General features: G+C 33.3%; 1 protein-coding gene across 1 annotated transcript in view; it reads left to right on the forward strand.

Annotated features, from left to right (window-relative positions):
* The window catches only part of LOC139499012 (death-associated protein kinase 1-like), an 80,177-nt gene extending 71,711 nt beyond the window's left edge, over positions 1–8,466 (forward strand). Inside the window, exons 14-15 of the mRNA XM_071287667.1 lie at positions 3,623–3,650; positions 5,641–8,466. Coding sequence (XP_071143768.1) covers positions 3,623–3,650; positions 5,641–6,014 — 402 coding nt within the window. The 3' untranslated portion in view covers positions 6,015–8,466. The remainder of the gene's footprint in view (positions 1–3,622; positions 3,651–5,640) is intronic.
* Positions 8,467–23,287: the final 14,821 nt, after the last annotated feature.

The raw sequence follows: 23,287 nt of genomic DNA on the forward strand, positions 1-23,287 counted from the left end.
CATTGCTATGTCTATATAAAACAAAGAGGGAGATTAAAATATGTAAATTCATTGCTTTGTCTATAGAAAACAAAGATCTGTTAAAAGGGAGATTAAACTATGTAAATTCATTGCTATGTCTATATAAAACAAAGATCTGTTAAAAGGGAGATTAAACTATGTAAATTCATTGCTATGTCTATATAAAACAAAGAGGGAGATTAAACTATGTAAATTCATTGCTTTGTCTATAGAAAACAAAGATCTGTTAAAAGGGAGATTACACTATGTAAATTCATTGCTATGTCTATATAAAACAAATAGGGAGATTAAACTATGTAAATTCATTGCTTTGTCTATAGAAAACAAAGATCTGTTAAAAGGGAGATTAAACTATGTAAATTCCTTGCTATGTCTGTATAAAACAAAGATCTGTTAAAAGGGAGTTTAAACTATGTAAATTCCTTGCTATGTCTATATAAAACAAAGATCTGTTAAAAGGGAGATTAAACTATGTAAATTCCTTGCTATGTCTGTATAAAACAAAGATCTGTTAAAAGGGAGATTAAACTATGTAAATTCCTTGCTATGTCTATAGAAAACAAAGATCTGTTAAAAGGGTGATTAAACTATGTAAATTCTTTGCTATGTCTATATAAAACAAAGATCTGTTAAAAGGGAGATTAAACTATGTAAATTCCTTGCTATGTCTATAGAAAACAAAGATCTGTTAAAAGGGAGATTAAACTATGTAAATTCCTTGCTATGTCTATATAAAACAAAGATCTGTTAAAAGGGAGATTAAACTATGTAAATTCCTTGCTATGTCTATATAAAACAAAGATCTGTTAAAAGGGAGATTAAACTATGTAAATTCCTTGCTATGTCTATATAAAACAAAGATCTGTTAAAAGGGAGATTAAACTATGTAAATTCCTTGCTATGTCTATATAAAACAAAGATCTGTTAAAAGGGAGATTAAACTATGTAAATTCCTTGCTATGTCTATATAAAACAAAGAGGGAGATTAAACTATGTAAATTCATTGCTTTGTCTATAGAAAACAAAGATCTGTTAAAAGGGAGATTAAACTATGTAAATTCATTGCTATGTCTATATAAAACAAAGAGGGAGATTAAACTATGTAAATTCATTGCTTTGTCTATAGAAAACAAAGATCTGTTAAAAGGGAGATTAAACTATGTAAATTCATTGCTATGTCTATATAAAACAAAGATCTGTTCAAAGGGAGATTAAACTATGTAAATTCATTGCTATGTCTATATAAAACAAAGATCTGTTAAAAGGGAGATTAAACTATGTAAATTCATTGCTATGTCTATATAAAACAAAGAGGGAGATTAAACTATGTAAATTCATTGCTTTGTCTATAGAAAACAAAGATCTGTTAAAAGGGAGATTAAACTATGTAAATTCATTGCTATGTCTATATAAAACAAAGATCTGTTAAAAGGGAGATTAAACTATGTAAATTCATTGCTATGTCTATATAAAACAAAGAGGGAGATTAAACTATGTAAATTCATTGCTTTGTCTATAGAAAACAAAGATCTGTTAAAAGGGAGATTAAACTATGTAAATTCATTGCTTTGTCTATAGAAAACAAAGATCTGTTAAAAGGGAGATTAAACTATGTAAATTCATTGCTATGTCTATATAAAACAAATAGGGAGATTAAACTATGTAAATTCATTGCTTTGTCTATAGAAAACAAAGATCTGTTAAAAGGGAGATTAAACTATGTAAATTCCTTGCTATGTCTGTATAAAACAAAGATCTGTTAAAAGGGAGATTAAACTATGTAAATTCCTTGCTATGTCTATATAAAACAAAGATCTGTTAAAAGGGAGATTAAACTATGTAAATTCCTTGCTATGTCTATATAAAACAAAGATCTGTTAAAAGGGAGATTAAACTATGTAAATTCATTGCTATGTCTATATAAAACAAAGATCTGTTAAAAGGGAGATTAAACTATGTAAATTCATTGCTATGTCTATATAAAACAAAGAGGGAGATTAAACTATGTAAATTCATTGCTTTGTCTATAGAAAACAAAGATCTGTTAAAAGGGAGATTAAACTATGTAAATTCATTGCTATGTCTATATAAAACAAATAGGGAGATTAAACTATGTAAATTCATTGCTTTGTCTATAGAAAACAAAGATCTGTTAAAAGGAAGATTAAACTATGTAAATTCATTGCTATGTCTATGTAAAACAAAGATCTGTTAAAAGGAAGATTAAACTATGTAAATTCATTGCTATGTCTATATAAAACAAAGATCTGTTAAAAGGGAGATTAAACTATGTAAATTCATTGCTATGTCTATATAAAACAAAGATCTGTTAAAAGGGAGATTAAACTATGTAAATTCCTTGCTATGTCTATATAAAACAAAGATCTGTTAAAAGGGAGATTAAACTATGTAAATTCCTTGCTATGTCTGTATAAAACAAAGATCTGTTAAAAGGGAGATTAAACTATGTAAATTCCTTGCTATGTCTATATAAAACAAAGATCTGTTAAAAGGGAGATTAAACTATGTAAATTCATTGCTATGTCTATATAAAACAAAGATCTGTTAAAAGAGAGATTAAACTATGTAAATTCCTTGTCTATATAAAACAAAGATCTGTTAAAAGGGAGATTAAATTAAGTAAATCCATTGCTATGTCTATATAAAACAAAGATCTGTTAAAAGGGAGATTAAATTAAGTAAATCCATTGCTATGTCTATATAAAACAAAGATCTGTTAAAAGGGAGATTAAATTAAGTAAATCCATTGCTATGTCTATACACAAAGCTGACTTTTGTTAAGTTATGTATGAATGCTCTCCATTAAAATTTTCATACAAATAACGCGTTCACCTGGAAATTGAATACACTTATAACACTATATCCTGATCTCATTTTTCAACAATCAACAAAAGATGATAAATCAAATTTAATCATTGTTGATACTGCTCTTGGCATGTATATGGTGCATGTATCGTCTTAGTATGTTTATGGTGTATGTGTCTTTTTGGAATGTAAATTGTGTATGTATCATTTTGATATATATATGGTGTATGTTTTGTCTTGGTATGTATTTGGTGTATGTATCGTCTTGGTATATATATGGTTCACGTATTGTCTTGGTATGAATTTTTTTATGTATCGTCTTAGTATGAACATGTATGTTGTGTATGTACTGTCTTGGTATGTGTGTGTGTATGTGTCGTCTTGGTATTTATATGGTTTAAATGTTGTCTTGGAATGTAGTTTCGTATGTATCGTCTTGGCATGTATATGTTGTATGTTTTGTCTTGGTTTGTATATGGTATGCGTAATTGTCTTGGTATGTATTTATGTATGTGTCCTCTTGGTATGTAGATGGTGTATGTGGTGTTTTGGGTATGCACATGGTGTACGTATTGCCTTTGTATGTATATGGTGTATGTGTTGTCTTGGTATGTATATGGTGTATATGTTGTCTTGGTATGTATATGGTGTATGTGTTGTCTTGGTATGTAAATTGTGTATGTGGACTTTAAATTTCAATTTCCTTGGAGATTGTAAGTCTTATTAATTTACTTTTTTTATGGTAAATGTGTTGTCATAATTGTATTTGTTGTAGGTAAAACGGGAAAGAAGAGCAGAGACAGGTATGTATGGATGTTGAATGGTAAACATGGTACACTTCATGTTTTTTCCTTCGAAATATAACTCGGACAATTACATTTCCATAGGTGTAAACTATATTCGTCTTGAAAACATGATATATGACTATTTAAACTAACCTATACATGCAAGTATATAGTGGCTCAATCTGTCCATTTGATATCAAAAAGGCATGTTGTCGCTTTGTCTACCGATAATAAGTGAATATAAAACTGATAAAATCATTATAGCGGATTCCATTGAGTGTGAAGCCAAAGGTAATATCTTTGGTTAGCTTGCTTGTTTGCTGAACTGTGAAGTCATTGTTAGGTTAGGTAAACTACCCTACTTTATAAATAGACTAGTCCTACAGAAAACCAATATATCTGTCTGTTGGACTATGCTACTTTGAAAGGAAGGTAGTATACCTCACCTAATAATGACTTCACGGTTCAGCTAACAAACAAGCTAACCAAAGATATTACCTTTGGCTACACACTCAATGGAATTCGCTGTTATGGGAATGATGACTTACTGTTTGAGTTTGTGTTGCATTCAAAATAACACATTACAAGGCTTTTTGTCTGTAAATGTTTCACCCATTTTAGCTTACAAGGATTGGTATGCTATGCATGCTTTTGTCATCACTTGGTGTCCATTGTTGTACTCCACTCGGTCTGTTTAATTTCAAAATAAGTCTCCTTTAACCTGATTCTTCAGGAATTATTGCCACGCTTTGGTTAAATATTTCTGGGGTGTCTGGTTTAAAATTTGTTTACCTGGGATTTTTTTCATCAATAAATATGACCCCTGTTACGTCTTTTTTTTTGGGTCATATTTATTGACCAATTTCATTGTTTGTATACTATATCATGTTGCTGTTGTTGCACACAATATGTGCTTGAGTGTATTAGTAATAAACTTTGTGATATATAGATATTAAAAAATGTGGTATGAGTGCCAATTAGACAACTCTTCATCCAAGTCAGACTTCTGCAAAAGTAAACCATTATAGGTCAAAGTATGGTTTTTAACAATGAGCCTCGTCTCACATCGAACAGCAAGCCATAAAGGGTGTAAAAAATTATGTGTAAAACCATTCAAACGGGAAAAAAACAACAGTCTAATCTCTGTGAAAAAAAAGGCAACGAGAAACACATATAAACCACTTTAAAACGCGACATATTCCATTCTAAGCACAGGTGCAAATAATTGAAGCGGGTTAAAATGTTTTCATAGGAAACACCCTTCAAAATTATATGAAACAATCGTGAAACATGATAACATCACAACATACAAAAAGACGCTGTACAATATCAATATCATAACACTGTTTGTTAGAAAGAGAACATGGCTGGTATGCAGTTTTTGACTAATACCTCAAACTTAGAGAAGAGTTGATCAACATTTCAATTACTACCGGCGGAATTGAATTAAAAATTGAACAGACCATTTTGGAGTCCTAGAAACGGAGTTATTACCCCTAGAAACTTGTTTATCCTTTTTATTTCGTTTGTTAAAAGTCAATAATGCAATAACAGTAAACATTTTATTAAACTGAACAGTGATAATACTTACGTTTATATTGAGATATGTGAGTTGTTTCAATTTGTAATTAAGTCATTGTACATGGTTAAATAAAAATGCATAAGTCAAGAATACTTCACGTTGATGTGAAAGACTAAAGTACATGTTCACTGTTACACTATATAAGTCAGATAAAGCTTATTGTGAGATTTTTCTGGTCTTATAAATCATTTAAGGGTATAAATATAGCCTAATAAAAAAATATCCAGACATGCATTCATTCATTTGATTGATCCTGCAATTATGTTATAGGTGTGTTTATTTACAAATTTTTTTTTTAATAAACATTTTTTATTACACTAGTCTTGCAGTTAGGCGCCTAATAACTTTAAATGCAAAACTATATTTTCATTATTGAATATGCAATATTTGAAAAATAATCTACTTCAATTTGTATTTAAATTTCAGGCATTCCTTTGGAATTTCTAGATTGTATACCGACGGATGAGATACTAGATAAACTAGCACCACAAATTGGTCAAGTATATTTTCAACTTGGCGCTGCCATCGGGTTGTCGATTGGAACCCTGGAAAATATTCAGAGTAATAATCCCAGCGATTTAGCAGCTCAGAATAGAGAGGTATTGTTGGCATGGAGAGAAGACAGAACAGTGAAAACTACAATACGGGTACTGGTACAGGCTTTAGTAAACATTGGGAGAGGAGCACTTTGTTTACAGGAAGTTCTAAACAATGTGGATCATAATACCCTTAGAGAATCAGAAGAAGTGAGAGATAATGGTGCAATATCGAAGAAATTAAACAAATGTGCAATAGCTTGAAAGTGCACACCACAGAGTACAGTTAGAACAATAATGCAATATGGAGAAAAAGTCGACTTCAGCTAAGGTGAAACCAACTAAAGTGCATTCCGGCTTAAATGTTTCTAAAATACCTAAACTTTTGCATTTTACTAGCTTGTTCAATATATTCCCGGTGCTGCTGAGGACATATGCAAAGTCCTTGCCTGTCTAATTGTCCCTCCATTTGATACAACAATGTTAAGAGACTGTCTGACAGAAAGCTATCGGGACATAGGTATATTCTTTGCCTGTCTGTTGTCCTTACATCTAATACAACAATGCTAAGAGACTGTCTGACAGAAAGCTTTCATACATGTTCTTTATCATTTATTTTCATGTATTTGTTTTCCGTCCTATATTGTTATTTTGATTTGACAAATGAATGGGTCTAAATACGATTTTTTGACAATGTTACGCAAGGAATTTCGTTTTGGAATATGTTTGATCAGTAAAGACAGAATAAACTCATGTTTACTGTTCCAGGGTTATGTTACTTGAATGTTTGAAAATTTTGATGTTCTGGATTATTAACATGATTAAATGAGTTAACCTTTTTGTTATTGATTCATAAAATTCTGGAACATTGGCAAGCTCGTGCATTATAAAACATGTACATGTATTTCAGCAGAAGCAAGCAAGACTCGGCTGTGTATTTCTATATTTCAACAAATAGAGACCTGTTTTTGTAATAATCACTGATCAGAATGAAAATAAGGATATAGTGTGTGATTCAATGAGAAAACTATCCACCAAATGGTAAAATCATGTGAATTTAAGCAAGTAACGCCTACTGTAACGCATTCATAAAATAGCAAACTCGATTTATTGTTAGCTAAAAAAAAGGTCTAACTAAAATTGTGAAACAATTCAATCTGATTTATGATAAAACAAATAACTACTTAAAATGTGGTTTTTAACGACCTACACTTCCCATGAGGGTGCAACATGGTCAGTGTTCCCCCTTGTGTAATTTTTAGCTCACCTTGCCCGAAGGGCCAAGTGAGCTTTTCCCATTACTTTGCGTCCGTCGTCGTTGTTAACTTTTACAAAAATCTTCTCCTCTGAAACTACTGGGCCAAATTTAACCAAACTTGGACACAATCATCATTGGGGTATCTAGTTTTAAAAAATGTGTCCGGTGACCCGACCAACCAACCAAGATGGCCGCCATGGCTAAAAATAGAACATAGGGGTAAAATGCAGTTTTTGGCTTATAACTCAAAAATCAAAGCATTTAGAGGAAATCTGACATGGAGGTAAAATTGTTTATCAGGTGAAGATCTATCTGCTCCAAAATTTTCAGATGAATCGGACAACCCGTTGTTGGGTTGCTGCCCCTGAATTAGTAATTTTAAGGAAATTTTGCTGCTTTGGGTTATTATCTTGAATATTATTATGGATAAAGATAAACTGTAAACAGCAATAATGTTCAGCAAAGTAAGATTTACAAATAAGTCAATGTGACCGAAATGGTCAGTTGACCCCTTTAGGAGTTATTGCCCTTTATTGTCAATTTTTAACCATTTTTCGTAAATATTGGTTATCATTTACAAAAATCTTCTCCTCTGAAACTGTTGGGCCAAATTAATCCAAACTTGGCCACAATCATCTTTGGGGTATTTAGTTTAAAAAAATGTGTCCGGTGACCAGGCCATCAAATCAAGATGGCCGCCACAGCTAAACATAGAACATAGTTTTTTTTTTGGCTTATAACTAAAAAACCAAGGCATTTAGAGGAAATCTGACATTGGGTAAAATTGTTTATCAGGTCAAGGTCTATCGGCCCTGAAATTTTCAGATGAATCAGACAACCTGTTATTGGGTTGCAGCCCCTAAATCGGTATTTTTAAGGAACTTTTGCTGTTTTTGGTTATCTTGACTATTATTATAGATAGAGATAAACTGTAAACAGCAATAATGTTCAGCAATGTAAGATTTACAAATAAGTCAACATGACCGAAATGGTCAATTGACCCCCTAAGGAGTTATTGTCCTTTATAGTCAATTTTTATTAACATTTTCCACTGAAACTACTGGGCCAAGTTCATTATAGATAGAGATAATTGTAAGCAACAAGACTGTTTAGTAAAGTAAGATGTACAAACACATCACCATCACCAAAACACAATTTTGTCATGAATCCATCTGCTTCCTTTGTTTAATATTCACATAGACCAAGGTGAGCGACACCGGTTCTTTAGAGCCTCTAGTTATTTATTGCAAAAGTGCATATCTAAAAGGTTGTCTCCCTTTATATAGGACACTATCTATAAGTACACATAGTATTAATAATGAAATTTGTATATACATGTATATATATGTTCACCATAATTTTAACATATAAACAAGCTGTGTTTTGATTGTGTGATTCTCATTATGATTTATCATGTATAGTTACTGTATTATAAATGTATTAAAATTGTCAACATTTTTCTTTTTTTTTCTTTTAATAATATATCATTAATGCACCTGTATTTTAATAACAAACCCACATTTGCTTGAAGATACTTTCAACCGCTAACATGTTAAACCCCACCATTTGCTGTATGTTTACGCCTGTCCCAAGTCGGGAGCCTGTACATACAGTTTTATATATATATAAAGGACACTCCAAAAGCATCAACAATATTCTTAAACTGAAAAAGTTGCAGATCAAAGATACGGAAGGGCATTTAAAAGTTGTCTTAAAGAAAAGCAGACAGTGCAATGGCTATGAAAGAAAATGAAAATGAAAAAACAAACATCAGTACACACAACTCCACACAGAAAAGCTAAGACATGAGAAACATCAACTTTATCAAAAACGGGTGATCACATGAGCTCTGGAAAGGTAAGAATGTTCTGGTCCACTAGTGACACCTGTCATGTTTTTTCTTGGCAAGCAAACATTTGGTGAAAATTCACATACGTTGATGTCACTGTCAAAGAAAAGAAATAGATTGTGACTTAGACAATTAGACCAACTCTGTGGTCCTCCTTTACATGGATTTTCTTAACAATAACATGTATGTTATAAGTAATGACTTCAACTTAATCATGTTAAATACTGACAATAGATTGATTTATTGCAGCAAGCCTCTTTTGAGGCAGTTCATGACAGTGGAATAGCTAGTTCCTCCTCTGATTTTAGGGAGTTCATGTTATTAGTAGAATAGCTAGTTCCACCTCTGATGTTTTGGGAGTTCATGTCATAAGTGGAATAGCTAGTTCCTCCTCTGATTTTAGGGAGTTCCTGTCATTAGTGGAATAGCTTGTTCCACCTCTGATTTTCGGGAGTTCATGTCATAAGTGGAATAGCTAGTTCATCCTCTGATTTTAGAGAGTTCATGTCATTAGTGGACTAGCTAGTTCCTCCTCTGATTTAAGAGAGTTCATTTCATAAGTGGAATAGCTAGTTCCTCCTCTGATTTTAGGGAGTTCATTTCATTAGTGGAATAGCTAGTTCCACCTCTGATTTTAGGGAGTTCATGTCATAAGTGGAATAGCTAGTTCCTCCTCTGATTTTAGGAGTTCATGTGATTAGTGGCATAGCTAGTTCCTCCTCTGATTTTAGGAGTTCATGTGATTAGTGGCATAGCTAGTTCCTCCTCTGATTTTAGGGGGTTCGTGTCATTAGTGGAATAGCTAGTTCCGCCTCTGATTTTAGGGAGTTCATGTCATTAGTGGAACAGCTAGTTCCTCCTCTGATTTTAGGGAGGTCATTAGTGGAATAGCTAGTTCCTCCTCTGATTTTAGAGAGTTCGTGTCATTAGTGGAATAGCTAGTTCCTCCTCTGATTTTAGGGAGTTCATGTCATTAGTGGAATAACTAGTTCCTCCTCTGATTTTAGAGAGTTCGTGTCATTAGTGGAATAGCTAGTTCCTCCTCTGATTTTAGGGAGTTCATGTCATTAGTGGAATAGCTAGTTCCACCTCTGATTTTAGGGAGTTCATGTGATTAGTGGCATAGCTAGTTCCTCCTCTGATTTTAGGGTGTTCGTGTCATTAGTGGAATAGCTAGTTCCTCCTCTGATTTTAGGGAGTTCGTGTCATTAGTGGAATAGCTAGTTCCTCCTCTGATTTTAGGGAGTTCATGTCATTAGTGGACTAGCTAGTTCCACCTCAGATTTTCGGGAGTTCATGTCATTAGTGTAATAGCTAGTTCATCCTCTGATTTTAGAGAGTTCATGTCATTAGTGGACTAGCTAGTTCCTCCTCTGATTTAAGAGAGTTCATTTCATTAGTGGAATAGCTAGTTCCACCTCTGATTTTAGGAAGTTCATGTCATTAGTGGAATAGCTATTTCCACCTCTGATTTTAGGGAGTTCATGTCATTAGTGGAATAGCTAGTTCCTCCTCTGATTTTAGGGAGTTCATGTGATTAGTGGAATAGCTAGTTCCTCCTCTGATTTTAGGGAGTTCATGTCATTAGTGGAATAGCTAGTCCCTCCTCTGATTTTAGGGAGTTCATGTCATTAGTGGAATAGCTAGTTCCTCTTCTGATTTTAGGGAGTTCATGTCATTAGTACAATAGCTAGTTCCCCCTCTGATTTTAGAGAGTTCGTGTCATTAGTGGAATAGCTAGTTCCTCCTCTGATTTTAGGGAGTTCATGTCATTAGTGGAATAGCTAGTTCCACCTCTGATTTTAGGGAGTTCATGTGATAAGTGGTATAGCTAGTTCCTCCTCTGATTTTAGGGAGTTCATGTCATTAGTGGAATAGCTAGTTCCTCTTCTGATTTTAGGGAGTTCATGTCATTAGTGGAATAGCTAGTTCCTCCACTGATTTTAGATAGTTCGTGTCATTAGTGGAATAGCTAGTTCCTCCTCTGATTTTAGGGAGTTCATGTCATTAGTGGAATAGCTAGTTCCACCTCTGATTTTAGGGAGTTCATGTGATTAGTGGCATAGCTAGTTCCTCCTCTGATTTTAGGGTATTCATGGCATTAGTGAAATAGCTAGTTCCACCTCTGATTTGAGGGAGTTCATGTCATAAGTTGAATAGCTAGTTCCTTCTCTGATTTTAGGGAGTTCATGTGATAAGTGGCATAGCTAGTTCCTCCTCTGATTTTGGGTGTTCGTGTCATTAGTGAAATAGCTAGTTCCTCCTCTGATTTTAGGAAGTTCATGTAATTAGTGGAACAGCTAGTTCCTCCTCTGATTTTAGGGAGTTCATGTCATTAGTGGAATAGCTAGTTCCTCCTCTGATTTTAGAGAGTTCGTGTCATTTAGTGGAATAGCTAGTTCCTCCTCTTATTTTAGGGAGTTCATGTCATTAGTGAAATTTCCTCCACTGATTTTAGGGAGTTCATGTCATTAGTGGAATAGCTAGTTCCACCTCTGATTTTAGGGAGTTCATGTCATTAGTGGAATAGCTAGTTCCACCTCTGATTTTAGGTAGTTCATGTCATTAGTGGAATAGCTAGTTCCACCTCTGATTTTAGGGTGTTCGTGTGATTAGTGGAATAGGTAGTTCCTCCTCTGATTTAAGGGAGTTCGTGTCATTAGTGGAATAGCTAGTTACTCCTCTGATTTTAGGGAGTTCATGTCATTAGTGGAATAGCTAGTTCCACCTCTGATTTTAGGGAGTTCATGTCATTAGTGGAATAGCTAGTTCCTCCTCTGATTTTAGGGAGTTCATGCGATTAGTGGCATAGCTAGTTCCCCATCTGATTTTAGGGTGTTCGTGTCTTTATTGGAATAGCTAGTTCCTCCTCTGATTTTAGGGAGTTTTTGTAATTAGTGGAATAGCTAGTTCCTCCTCGGATTTTAGGGAGTTCATGTCATTAGTGGAATAGCTAGTTCATCCTCAGATTTTAGAGAGTTCGTGTCATTAGTTGAATAGCAAGTTCCTACACTGATTTTAGGGAGTTCATGTCATTAGTGGAATAGCTAGTTCCACCTCTGATTTTAGGGAGTTCATGTCATTAGTGGAATAGCTAGTTCCACCTCTGATTTTAGGGAGTTCATGTCATAAGTGGAATAGCTAGTTCCACTTCTGATTTTAGGGTGTTCGTGTCATTAGTGGAATAGCTAGTTCCTCCTCTGATTTTAGGGAGTTCATGTCATTAGTGGAATAGCTAGTTCCTCCTCTGATTTTAGAGGGTTCGTGTCATTAGTGGAATAGCTAGTTCCTCCTCTGATTTTAGGAAGTTCATGCCATTAGTGAAATATAGCTAGTTCCACCTCTGATTTTAGGGAGTTCATGTCATAAGTGGAATAGCTAGTTCCACCTCTGATTTTAGGGTGTTCGTGTCATTAGTGGAATAGCTAGTTCCTCCTCTGATTTTAGGGAGTTCATGTCATTAGTGGCATATCAAGTTCCTCCTCTGATTTTAGGGGGTTCATGCCATTAGTGAAATAGCTAGTTCCTCCTCTGATTTTAGAGAGTTCGTGTCATTAGTGGAATAGCTAGTTCCTCCTCTGATTTTAGGGAGTTCATGTCATTAGTGGAGTAGCTAGTTCCTGCTCAGATTTTAGGGATTTCAGGTCACTTTTGGAACAGCTAGTTCCTCCTTTAGGAGCATATGTCATTAGTGGAATAGCTAGTTACTCCTCTGATTTTAAGGAGTTCATGTCACTTTTGGAACAGCTAGTTCCTACACAGTTCAAGTCCCAATTGAAGCAGCATGTCCTTCTACGTGTTTAAGAGAGTTCGTGTTTCAAGTAAAGCAGCTAGTTTCTTCACAGGTTTAATGGAATCCATGTTCCTTGTAGAGCAACTTGTTCCCATACTGGATTGATCGAGTTCATGTCACTTGTGGATCAGTTATTTCCTCCACATGTTAAAAATAGTTCGTCACTTGTGGAGCAGCTAGTTCCATCATTTGTTTAAAGGGGTTCTTAGCACTAGGGGATCAGGATTACATTCAGATGCTGATGCACGATTTCGAAAGGGGCCAAAGTTTGGTGGGACATGCAAAACGTCTATGCGTTAGCCATATATGTAGTTCTATAAAGGAGTCTCCCCCACCTCCTTAACCTCCCCTTTATAGAAGGTCCACGTTCACAGTCTGAGTGGTCTGATTAATATAAGAAACAAGATCTACCAAAAAATCAATCGGCTGTCGACTCCATATTGCCCCTACATGACAATTTTTACCCATTTTTTTTGTGTGTGGAAACTATCAGATAGAACAAAACTGTAAAACTTAAAATCTTCAGATAAAGCAAAACTGTAAAACTATTAAAACTATCAGATAGAGTAATACTATAAAACTATTAAACTATCAGATAGAGCAATATTATAAAACTATTAAAACTATCAGATAAAGCAATACTGTAAAACTATTAAAACTATCAGATAGAGCAATACTATAAAACTATTGAAACCATCAGATAGAGCAATACTATAAAACTATTAAAACTATCAGATAGAGCAATACTATTAGACTATTAAAACTATCAGATAGAGCAATACTATAAAATTATTAAAACTATCAGATAAAGCAATACTGTAGAACTATTAAAACTATCAGATAGAGTAAAACTATAAAACTATTGAAACCATCAGATAGAGCAATACTGTAAAACTATTAAAACTATCAGATAGAGCAAAACTGTAAAACTATTAAAACTATCAGATGGAGCAAAACTGTAAAACTATTTAAACTATCAGATAAAGCAATACTATAAAACTATTAAAACTATCAGATAGAGCAAAACTGTAAAACTATTGAAACCATCAGATAGAGCAGTACTGTAAAACTATTAAAACTATCAAATAGAGCAAAACTATAAAACTATTAAAACTATCAGATAAAGAAAAACTGTAAAACTATTAAAACCATCAGATAGAGCAAAACTGTAAAACTATTAAAACTATCAGATAGAGCAAAACTGTAAAACTATTAAAACTATCAGATAGAGCAAAACTGTAAAACTATTAAAACTATCAGATAGAGCAATACTGTAAAACTATTAAAACTATCAGATAGAGCAATACTGTAAAACTATTAAAACTATCAGATAGAGCAATACTGTAAAACTATTAAAACTATCCGATAGAGAAAAACTGTAAAACTATTAAAACCATCAGATAAAGCAAAACTGTAAAACTATTAAAACTATCAGATAAAGCAAAACTGTAAAACTATTAAAACTATCAGATAGAGCAATACTGTAAAACTATTAAAACTATCAGATAGAGCAAAACTGTAAAACTATTAAAACTATCAGATAAAGCAAAACTGTAAAACTATTAAAACTATCAGATAAAGCAAAACTGTAAAACTATTAAAACTATCAGATATAGCAAAACTGTAAAACTATTAAAACTATCAGATAAAGCAAAACTGTAAAACTATTAAAACTATCAGATAGAGCAATACTGTAAAACAGTTAAAACTATCAGATAAAGCAATATTGTAAAACTATTGAAACTATCAGATAGAGCAAAACTGTAAAACTATTAAAACTATCAGATAAAGCAAAACTGTAAAACTATTAAAACTATCAGATAGAGCAAAACTGTAAAACTATTAAAACTATCAGATAGAGCAATACTATAAAACTATTGACACTATCAGATAAAGCAATACTGTAAAACTAATTAAACTATCAGATAAAGCAATACTGTAAAACTATTAAAACTATCAGATAGAGCAATACTATAAAACTATTAAAACCATCAGATAAAGCAATACTATAAAACTATTAAAACTATCAGATAAAGCAATACTGTAAAACTAGTAAAACTATCAGATAGAGCAAAACTGTAAAGCTATTAAAACTATCAGATAGAGCAAAACTGTAAAACTATTAAAACTATCAGATAAAGCAATACTGTAAAACTATTAAAACTATCAGATAGAGCAAAACTGTAAAACTATTAAAACTACAAATGTATCAGATAGAGCAATACTGTAAAACTATTAAAACTATCAGATAGAGCAATACTATAAAACTATTAAAACTATCAGATAAACCAAACTGTAAAACTATTAAAACTATCAGATAGAGCAATACTATAAAACTATTAAAACCATCAGATAAACCAAACTGTAAAACTATTAAAACTATCAAATAGAGCAATACTATTAAAACTATCAGATAGAGCAATACTGTAAAACTATTAAAACTATCAGATAAAGCAAAACTGTAAAACTATTAAAACTATCAGATAAAGAAAAACTGTAAAACTATTAAAACCATCAGATAGAGCAAAACTGTAAAACTATTAAAACTATCAGATAAAGCAAAACTGTAAAACTATTAAAACTATCAGATAGAGCAAAACTGTAAAACTATTAAAACTATCAGATAGAGCAAAACTGTAAAACTATCAAAACTATCAGATAGAGCAATACTGTAAAACTATTAAAACTATCAGATAGAACAAAACTGTAAAACTATTAAAACTATCAGATAGAGCAATACTGTAAAACTATTAAAACTATCAGATAGAGCAATACTATAAAACTATTAAAACTATCAGATAAACCAAACTGTAAAACTATTAAAACTATCAGATAGAGCAATACTATAAAACTATTAAAACCATCAGATAAACCAAACTGTAAAACTATTAAAACTATCAGATAAAGCAATACTATCAAACTATTAAAACTATCAGATAGAGCAAAACTGTAAAACTATTAAAACTATCAGATAGAGCAATACTGTAAAACTATTAAAACTATCAGATAGAGCAATACTATAAAACTATTAAAACTATCAGATAGAGCAAAACTGTAAAACTATTAAAACTATCAGATAGAGCAATACTATAAAACTATTAAAACTATCAGATAGAGCAATACTGTAAAACTATTAAAACTATCAGATAAAGCAAAACTGTAAAGCTATTAAAACTATCAGATAAAGCAAAACTATAAAACTATTAAAACTATCAGATAGAGCAATACTATAAAACTATTAAAACCATCAGATAGAGCAATACTATACAACTATTAAAACTATCAGATAGAGTAATACTATAAAACTATTATAAATATCAGATAGAGCAAAACTGTAAAGCTATTAAAGCTCAAAAGACACATTAAATGTTGTAATGACATTAACCATGGCTAGGCTATTTTTTTTTTAAATATACAGTATCAATTTAATTTTTTATTAATAATTAATTTTGTACAAGCACCACACAACATAAAAAAGTTGAATCACTTTGTCTTGTAGACTGTTTCAGATCTGATGTCTGATATCGTTCTAGCGGAATCACATTCTGCACATGCGCTATCAACAAGAATCATATTTGATTCCTAATTCACAAGGTTACAGTCTGCTGGTAGACATCTCATCCTATCTGGACACATGATACTGATAAGTACTAGACCGACACACAGACATTTACTATGCAAGTTCACAAGGTAACAATCTGCTGGAAGACATATCATCCTATCTGGACACATTATACTATTTAGTACTGAACTAACATACAGAATTTTAACGTGTAATTTCACAATGCAACTGTCTGCAGGTAGACATGTCATCATATATGGACACATTATTCTGATTAGAACTATATCGACACACATACTTTTAACGTATTAGTTACCAAGGTTCAATTACAGTCTGCAGGCAGACATGTCATTCTTTCTTGGTACATTATACTGATTGGTGCAAGACCGACACGCACAGAACTTTTACGCGTAGTTCACAGTCTGCTCGTAGACATGTCATCCTATCTGGACACATGCTACTCATTTGTACTAAACCGACACGCAGACCTTTAACGTGCTAGTTCAAAAGGCAACAGTCTGTTGGTAGACATGTCATCCTATCTGGACACATGATACTGATTAGTACTAGACCGAAAGGTAGACTTTTAACGTACAAGTTCACAAGGTAACAGTCTGCTGGTAGACATGTCATCCTATCTGGACACATGATACTGATTAGTACTAGACCGACATGCAGACGGTTAACGTGCTAGTTCACAAGGTAACAGTCTGCTGGTAGACATGTATTCCTATCTGGACACATGATACTGATTAGTACTAGACTGACACGTAGACCTTTAATGTGCTAGTTCACTAGGTAACAGTCTGTTGGTAGACATGTCATCCTATCTAGACATACTATACTGATTATTACTAGACCGACATGCAGACTTTTAACGTGCTAGTTCACTAGGTAACAGTCTGCTGGTAGACATGTCATCCTATCTGGACACATGATACTCATTAGTACTAGACCGACACGCAGACTTTTAACGTACTAGTTCACAAGGTAACAGTCTGTTGGTAGACATGTATTCCTATCTAGACATACTATACTGATTATTACTAGACCGACATGCAGACTTTTAACGTGCTAGTCAGTTCACTAGGTAACAGTCTGTTGGTAGACATGTCATCCTATCTAGACATACTATACTGATTATTACTAGACTGACACGTAGACCTTTAACGTGCTTGTTCACAAGGTAACAGTCTGCTGGTAGACATGTCATCCTATCTGGACACATTATACTGATTAGTACTAGACTGACATGCAGACTTTTAACGTTATAGTTCACTAGGTAACAGTCTACTGATAGACATGTCATCCTTTCTGGATACATGATACTGATAAGTAATAGACCGACAAGCATACATTTAACGTGGTAGTTCACAAGGAAACAATCTACTGGTGGACATGTCATCCTATCTGGATACATGATAGTCATTAGTACTAGACCGATAAGCATACATTTGACGTGCTAGTTCACAAGGAAACAGTATACTGGTGGACATGTCATCCTATCTGGACACACTATACCAACATATATAAAAAAATATTTATTACATATCTTATATAAAAAAAAAATATAATATTTTATATAAAAGATATTTATAAGATCATGAAGATATCTTATGTTAAACATTTTTATAAGATATCTTATATAAAAAATATATTATAACATATCTTATATAAAAAATATATTATAACATATCTTATATAAAAAATATGTTATAACATATCTTATATAAAAAAATATATTATAACATATCTTATTTAAAAAATATTTATAAGATATCTAAAATACTTTATAAGATAACTTTTAAACTTTAGAAGATGTCTTATGATATCTTATCAAAGCTAGATTATATAAGATATATTATATATTATATGAGATATCTTATATATTATATTATATAAGGTATCTTGAAGTAAGAAAAAAAGGAAAAAACGGCTTGCCATATGTGTTTCTGTACCAAGTCAGACTATGTTAACTATGTGTTGTTTGTTGATGTTTATCTTTGTTTGTATAACTGGATTAATCCCACTGTATGTTGTACCTGTACCAAGTCAGACTATGTTAACCATGTGTTGTTAGTTGTTGTTTATCATTGTTTATATAACTGGTTTAACCCCACTACATGTTGTTCCTGTACCAAGTCAGACTATTTTAGCCATGTGTTGTTTGTTGCTTGTATAACTGGATTAATCCCACTACATGTTGTTCCTGTACCAAGTCAGACTATGTTAACTATGTGTTGTTTGTTGTTGTTTATCTTTGTTTCTATAACTGGTTTAACCCCACTACATGTTGTTCCTGTACCGAGTCAGGCTATGTTAGGGAGCTACCATTTGATTTTTATGGGGGGCTAGGATGAAATTTGAAAAAAAGGCAGGACAGGAGTTTTGAGTAAAAAAAAAGGCAGGATGAGCAACTTGGCAAAAAAAAAGGCAGGATGACAAGTTATGTAAAAAAAATCAGGATACACTAATAAAATAAAGGCAGGACCGATTAGAGTGAAAAATAGAAAGGCAGGACAGAGATTACAAGTACAAAAAATGCAGGACAACATTTTTCATCCTAGCCCCCCCCCCCCCCCCCCCCCCCCATCCCCATAAAAATCAAATGGTAGCTCCCTTAACCATGTGTTGTTCATTGTTGTTTATCTTTGTTTGCTTAATTGGCTTAAACCCACAAACATGATGTGCCTGTACCAAGTCAGGGTATGTTAACCATTTATTTTTTGTTGTTGTTTATCTTTGTTTGTATAACTGGTTTAACCCCACACACATGATGTGCCTGTACCAAGTCATGGTATGTTAACTATATGTTGTTCGTTGTTTGCTATCTTTGTGTGTATATCTATTGTCCAAAGAATCGGTTGTTGGAAGTTAGGTGTTTGTGGTAAATCCTGTTATCTATTGTCTGAGGAGACGGTTGTTGGAAGTTTGGTGTTAATGGAAAATCCTGTTATCTATTGTCCGAAGAGACTAGTGTAGGAAGTTGGGTGTTTATGGTAAATCCTGTTATCTATTGTCCGAAGAGACTAGTGTAGGAAGTTGGGAGTTAATGGTAAATCCTGTTATCTATTGTCTGAAGAATCGGGTGAAGGAAGTTTAATTGTTGTTTATAGTAAATCTTGGTATCTATTATCCGAAGAATTTTCGGGTGTTGGCAGTTCATAATGAATACGCGTTTGAGTCCTATGAATAGTTATAAAGATATGAAACGATAAACAGACACACTGAGTGCTATTCTTTGTGGTATGTGGACCCCACCCCTCTTTCCCTAAACGCACACACACACACAATCAGACTAAAAATTGAAGTAGCAGGTGCACAACTTAATGTCCCTACTAAAGACCAATCTGTGCTAGTTTATGGGCATTACGTCACTTTGTTTTCGAGGAGTTCATTAGCGAATTCAGAAGGTCTATAGTTAACAGCGGTGCTTTGCTTTTGCGCCATTTGGCATTTTATTCGCACCAAAACAATCTTTTATTTGTGCCATAAACCATATTTAATTTGCATCACAATGATACATTTCATGCGTGCCAAAGATGCAGATAAAAATATATTGCACTTTTCAAAAATTGGCGCAAATGCAATGCACCCGATGACAGAGACCTATAGGACGATATCTTTAAAATAAGGCGACACTAAAACGTTTGTATTCATAAACAAATAATAGCACAACTTAGTTACACATTATTTTTCTTAAAATCAACATAAATCAGAAGATGTGGTATGAGTGCCAATGAGACAACTCTTCATCCAAATCATGCAAATCACAATGTATAAAAAGTAAAACAATTATAGGTCAAAGTACTGTCTTCAACACGGAGCATTGGCTCACATCGAGCAGCAAGCTATAAAAGGCCCCAAAATGACTAGTGTAAAACAATTCAAACAGGAAACACCCGTATTCAACGGACATGCAATTGCAAAAAAACAGGACATGAGCTGAGCTGTACTGAATTGTCACTGTCATTCCTGCTCATCCTGTCACACAATCGTAGAAATCAACAAATCAACACGTCATTATATTTTGGCTAATTAACAAAAGGATAAGTTATGGAATGAAAAAATGAGATTTGTTTAAAAAAATTGATTTAAGTTTAGGTTTCAAACTGTTTCTACTCTTAAACATGTTAAAGCCTAATAGGAGTTTGTTGCCTTGGGTATAAATAAATTGAGATCAAACATATTTTGGATATGTTAGTCAATGACCAAACCATGTAAACCAGTGTAATTGGTTTTCCAAAACGGTTTTAGTTCAGGGTTATATAAACAAAAAAGAATATAGCTTAGGGTTTTGAACTATTGTTTTTGAACTGGCTACAAAAACAAATAATCATGATTCATTTCATTATCTTCTTCAAAACAAAGACTGTTTTCAGTACGTGGTTGCCTCCTATTTAGCATGCAGTAATGTTATTTATCGGAAGAGAAATGAATTCTTTAACAAGACAATTATGCCCAACAATGAGTTTCATTAAGAATCCGTCAGTTTTTATACAAAATCAGGTGAAATCATGGATCCTTAAATAACAATTATCTGACTCTTTAAATTTCATAAAAAAAAAACAGGCATCATTAATATTCACGATTTCATTTCTTTTTTTTAAAGAAAGCAACTTGTGTTTATTGTGAATACACAACACTGAAGCTAACAACGCGGACCTCGACGAAAGCACCCATCAATATTTACATGTGGAATACACATCTCCACCAAAGGCACTTGCATGGTTCATAGTATCTCTATTATTAACTATATAAAAGATATCTTATATAGTTAATAAGATATCTTATAAATTAATAGAGATATCTTATATTTTAAATAAGATATCTTATATATTTAATAAGATATCTTTATAAACATTTTAATAAGATATCTTATTTAATATATAAGATATCTTATTTTTAAATAAATCAGATATCTCAATTAATATATAAGATATCTCATTTTGCTGGACATGTCTTTGCTGGACAGATGTCTCAGTTTTTGTTAGTCAGATGTCTCAGTTTTTGTTAGTCAGATGTCTCAGTTTTTGTTAGTCAGATGTCTTTGTTGGACAGATGTCTTTGTTGGTCAGATGTCTTTGTTGGACAGATGTCTTTGTTGGTCAGATGTCTTTATTGGACAGATGTCTTTGTTGGTCAGATGTCTTTGTTGGACAGATGTCTTTGTTGGTCAGATGTCTTTGTTGGTCAGATGTCTTTGTTGGACAGATGTCTTTGTTGGTCAGATGTCTTTGTTGGACAGATGTCTTTGTTGGACAGATGTCTTTGTTGGTCAGATGTCTTTGTTGGACAGATGTCTTTGTTGGACAGATGTCTTTGTTGGTTAGATGTCTTTGTTGGACAGATGTCTTTGTTGGACAGATGTCTTTGTTGGACAGATGTCTTTGTTGGTCAGATGTCTTTGTTGGACAGATGTCTTTGTTGGACAGATGTCTTTGTTGGACAGATGTCTTTGTTGGACAGATGTGTTTGTTGGTCAGATGTGTTTGTTGGACAGATGTCTTTGTTGGACAGATGTCTTTGTTGGTCAGATGTCTTTGTTGGACAGATGTCTTTGTTGGACAGATGTCTTTGTTGGACAGATGTCTTTGTTGGTTAGATGTCTTTGTTGGACAGATGTCTTTGTTGGTCAGATGTCTTTGTTGGACAGATGTCTTTGTTGGACAGATGTCTTTGTTGGACAGATGTCTTTGTTGGACAGATGTCTTTGTTGGTCAGATGTCTTTGTTGGACAGATGTCTTTGTTGGACAGATGTCTTTGTTGGTTAGATGTCTTTGTTGGACAGATGTCTTTGTTGGACAGATGTCTTTGTTGGACAGATGTCTTTGTTGGTCAGATGTCTTTGTTGGACAGATGTCTTTGTTGGACAGATGTCTTTGCTGGTCAGATGTCTTTGTTGGACATATCTTAGTTGCATGGACAAACTATAGTATTTGGTTGTACGTGTTTTTGTTGGACATGTGTTTGTTGGACAGACTATATTATTTTGTTGTGCGTGTCTTTGTTGTACATGTCTTTATTGGACAGCTATCTTTGTTGAACATATGTCTTTACTAAGCAGAAGTCTTTTTTAGACAGAAGTCATTTTTTGACAGATATTTTTGGTTGACTTATGTTTTTGTTTGACAGATATCTTTCTCGGACAGATTAAATGCCTTTTCATTGAACGTTGTTTGGGTGCTTCTCGTTGGCGTATTCTCTTCGCTTATAAAACTATAGTTATTTTTGCAACGAAACTCATTAAAAAAACGCCAAGCATCTGATGAGTTTTTAAACTGATTTTTATAGTTCGTTCTTTATATGTTGAACTGCTACACCACTGTCCCAGGTTAGGAGGAGGGTTGGGATCCTGCAATATGTTTAACCCCGCCACATTCTGTATGTTTGTGCCTGTCCCAAGTCAGGAGCCTGGCTGTAATTCAGTGGTCGTCGTTTGTTGCTGTCTTACATATTTGTTTTTCGGTCATTTTTTGTACATTAATTAGGCCGTTAGTTTTCTCGTTTGAATTGTTTTACATTTGTTATTTCGGAGCCTTTTATGGCTGGCTATGCGGTATTAGCTTTGCTCATTGTTGAAGGCCGTACGGTGACTTAAAGCTGTTAATATCTGTGTCATTTGGTCTCTTGTGAAGAGCTGTCTCATTGGCAATCATACCACATCTTCTTTTTTTATAAGCTATTGAGATAATTTTCTTATTTTCGTGATACTAACAAATATCGTCTAAAGAGCTGTTAGTTTTATAATAATTTAATTGAATCCGACTGTACTGCATTGAGCTTAAAATATTGTTTAAGTTTCCCGTCTTCTGTTGATTGGTTGATTGATTGATTTCTTATTACGTCCAGTGACAAACATTTCATGCAGATTTAGGACGAGAACACTGTGTCTGTGACCAGGGATGAAGGCTTAACACTGCGTCTGTGGCCAGGGATGATTGCTAAACACTGTACGTTGATCGCTTACAAGATAAATGCTTGACACTGTACGTTGCCCACTAAAAGGATGAATGCTAAACACTCTATGCTGCCCACTAACAGGATGAATGCTTAACACTGTACTATGCCCTC

This window comes from Mytilus edulis, chromosome 12 (assembly GCF_963676685.1).
Source record: "Mytilus edulis chromosome 12, xbMytEdul2.2, whole genome shotgun sequence".
In the NCBI taxonomy this organism is placed as follows: domain Eukaryota; kingdom Metazoa; phylum Mollusca; class Bivalvia; order Mytilida; family Mytilidae; genus Mytilus; species Mytilus edulis.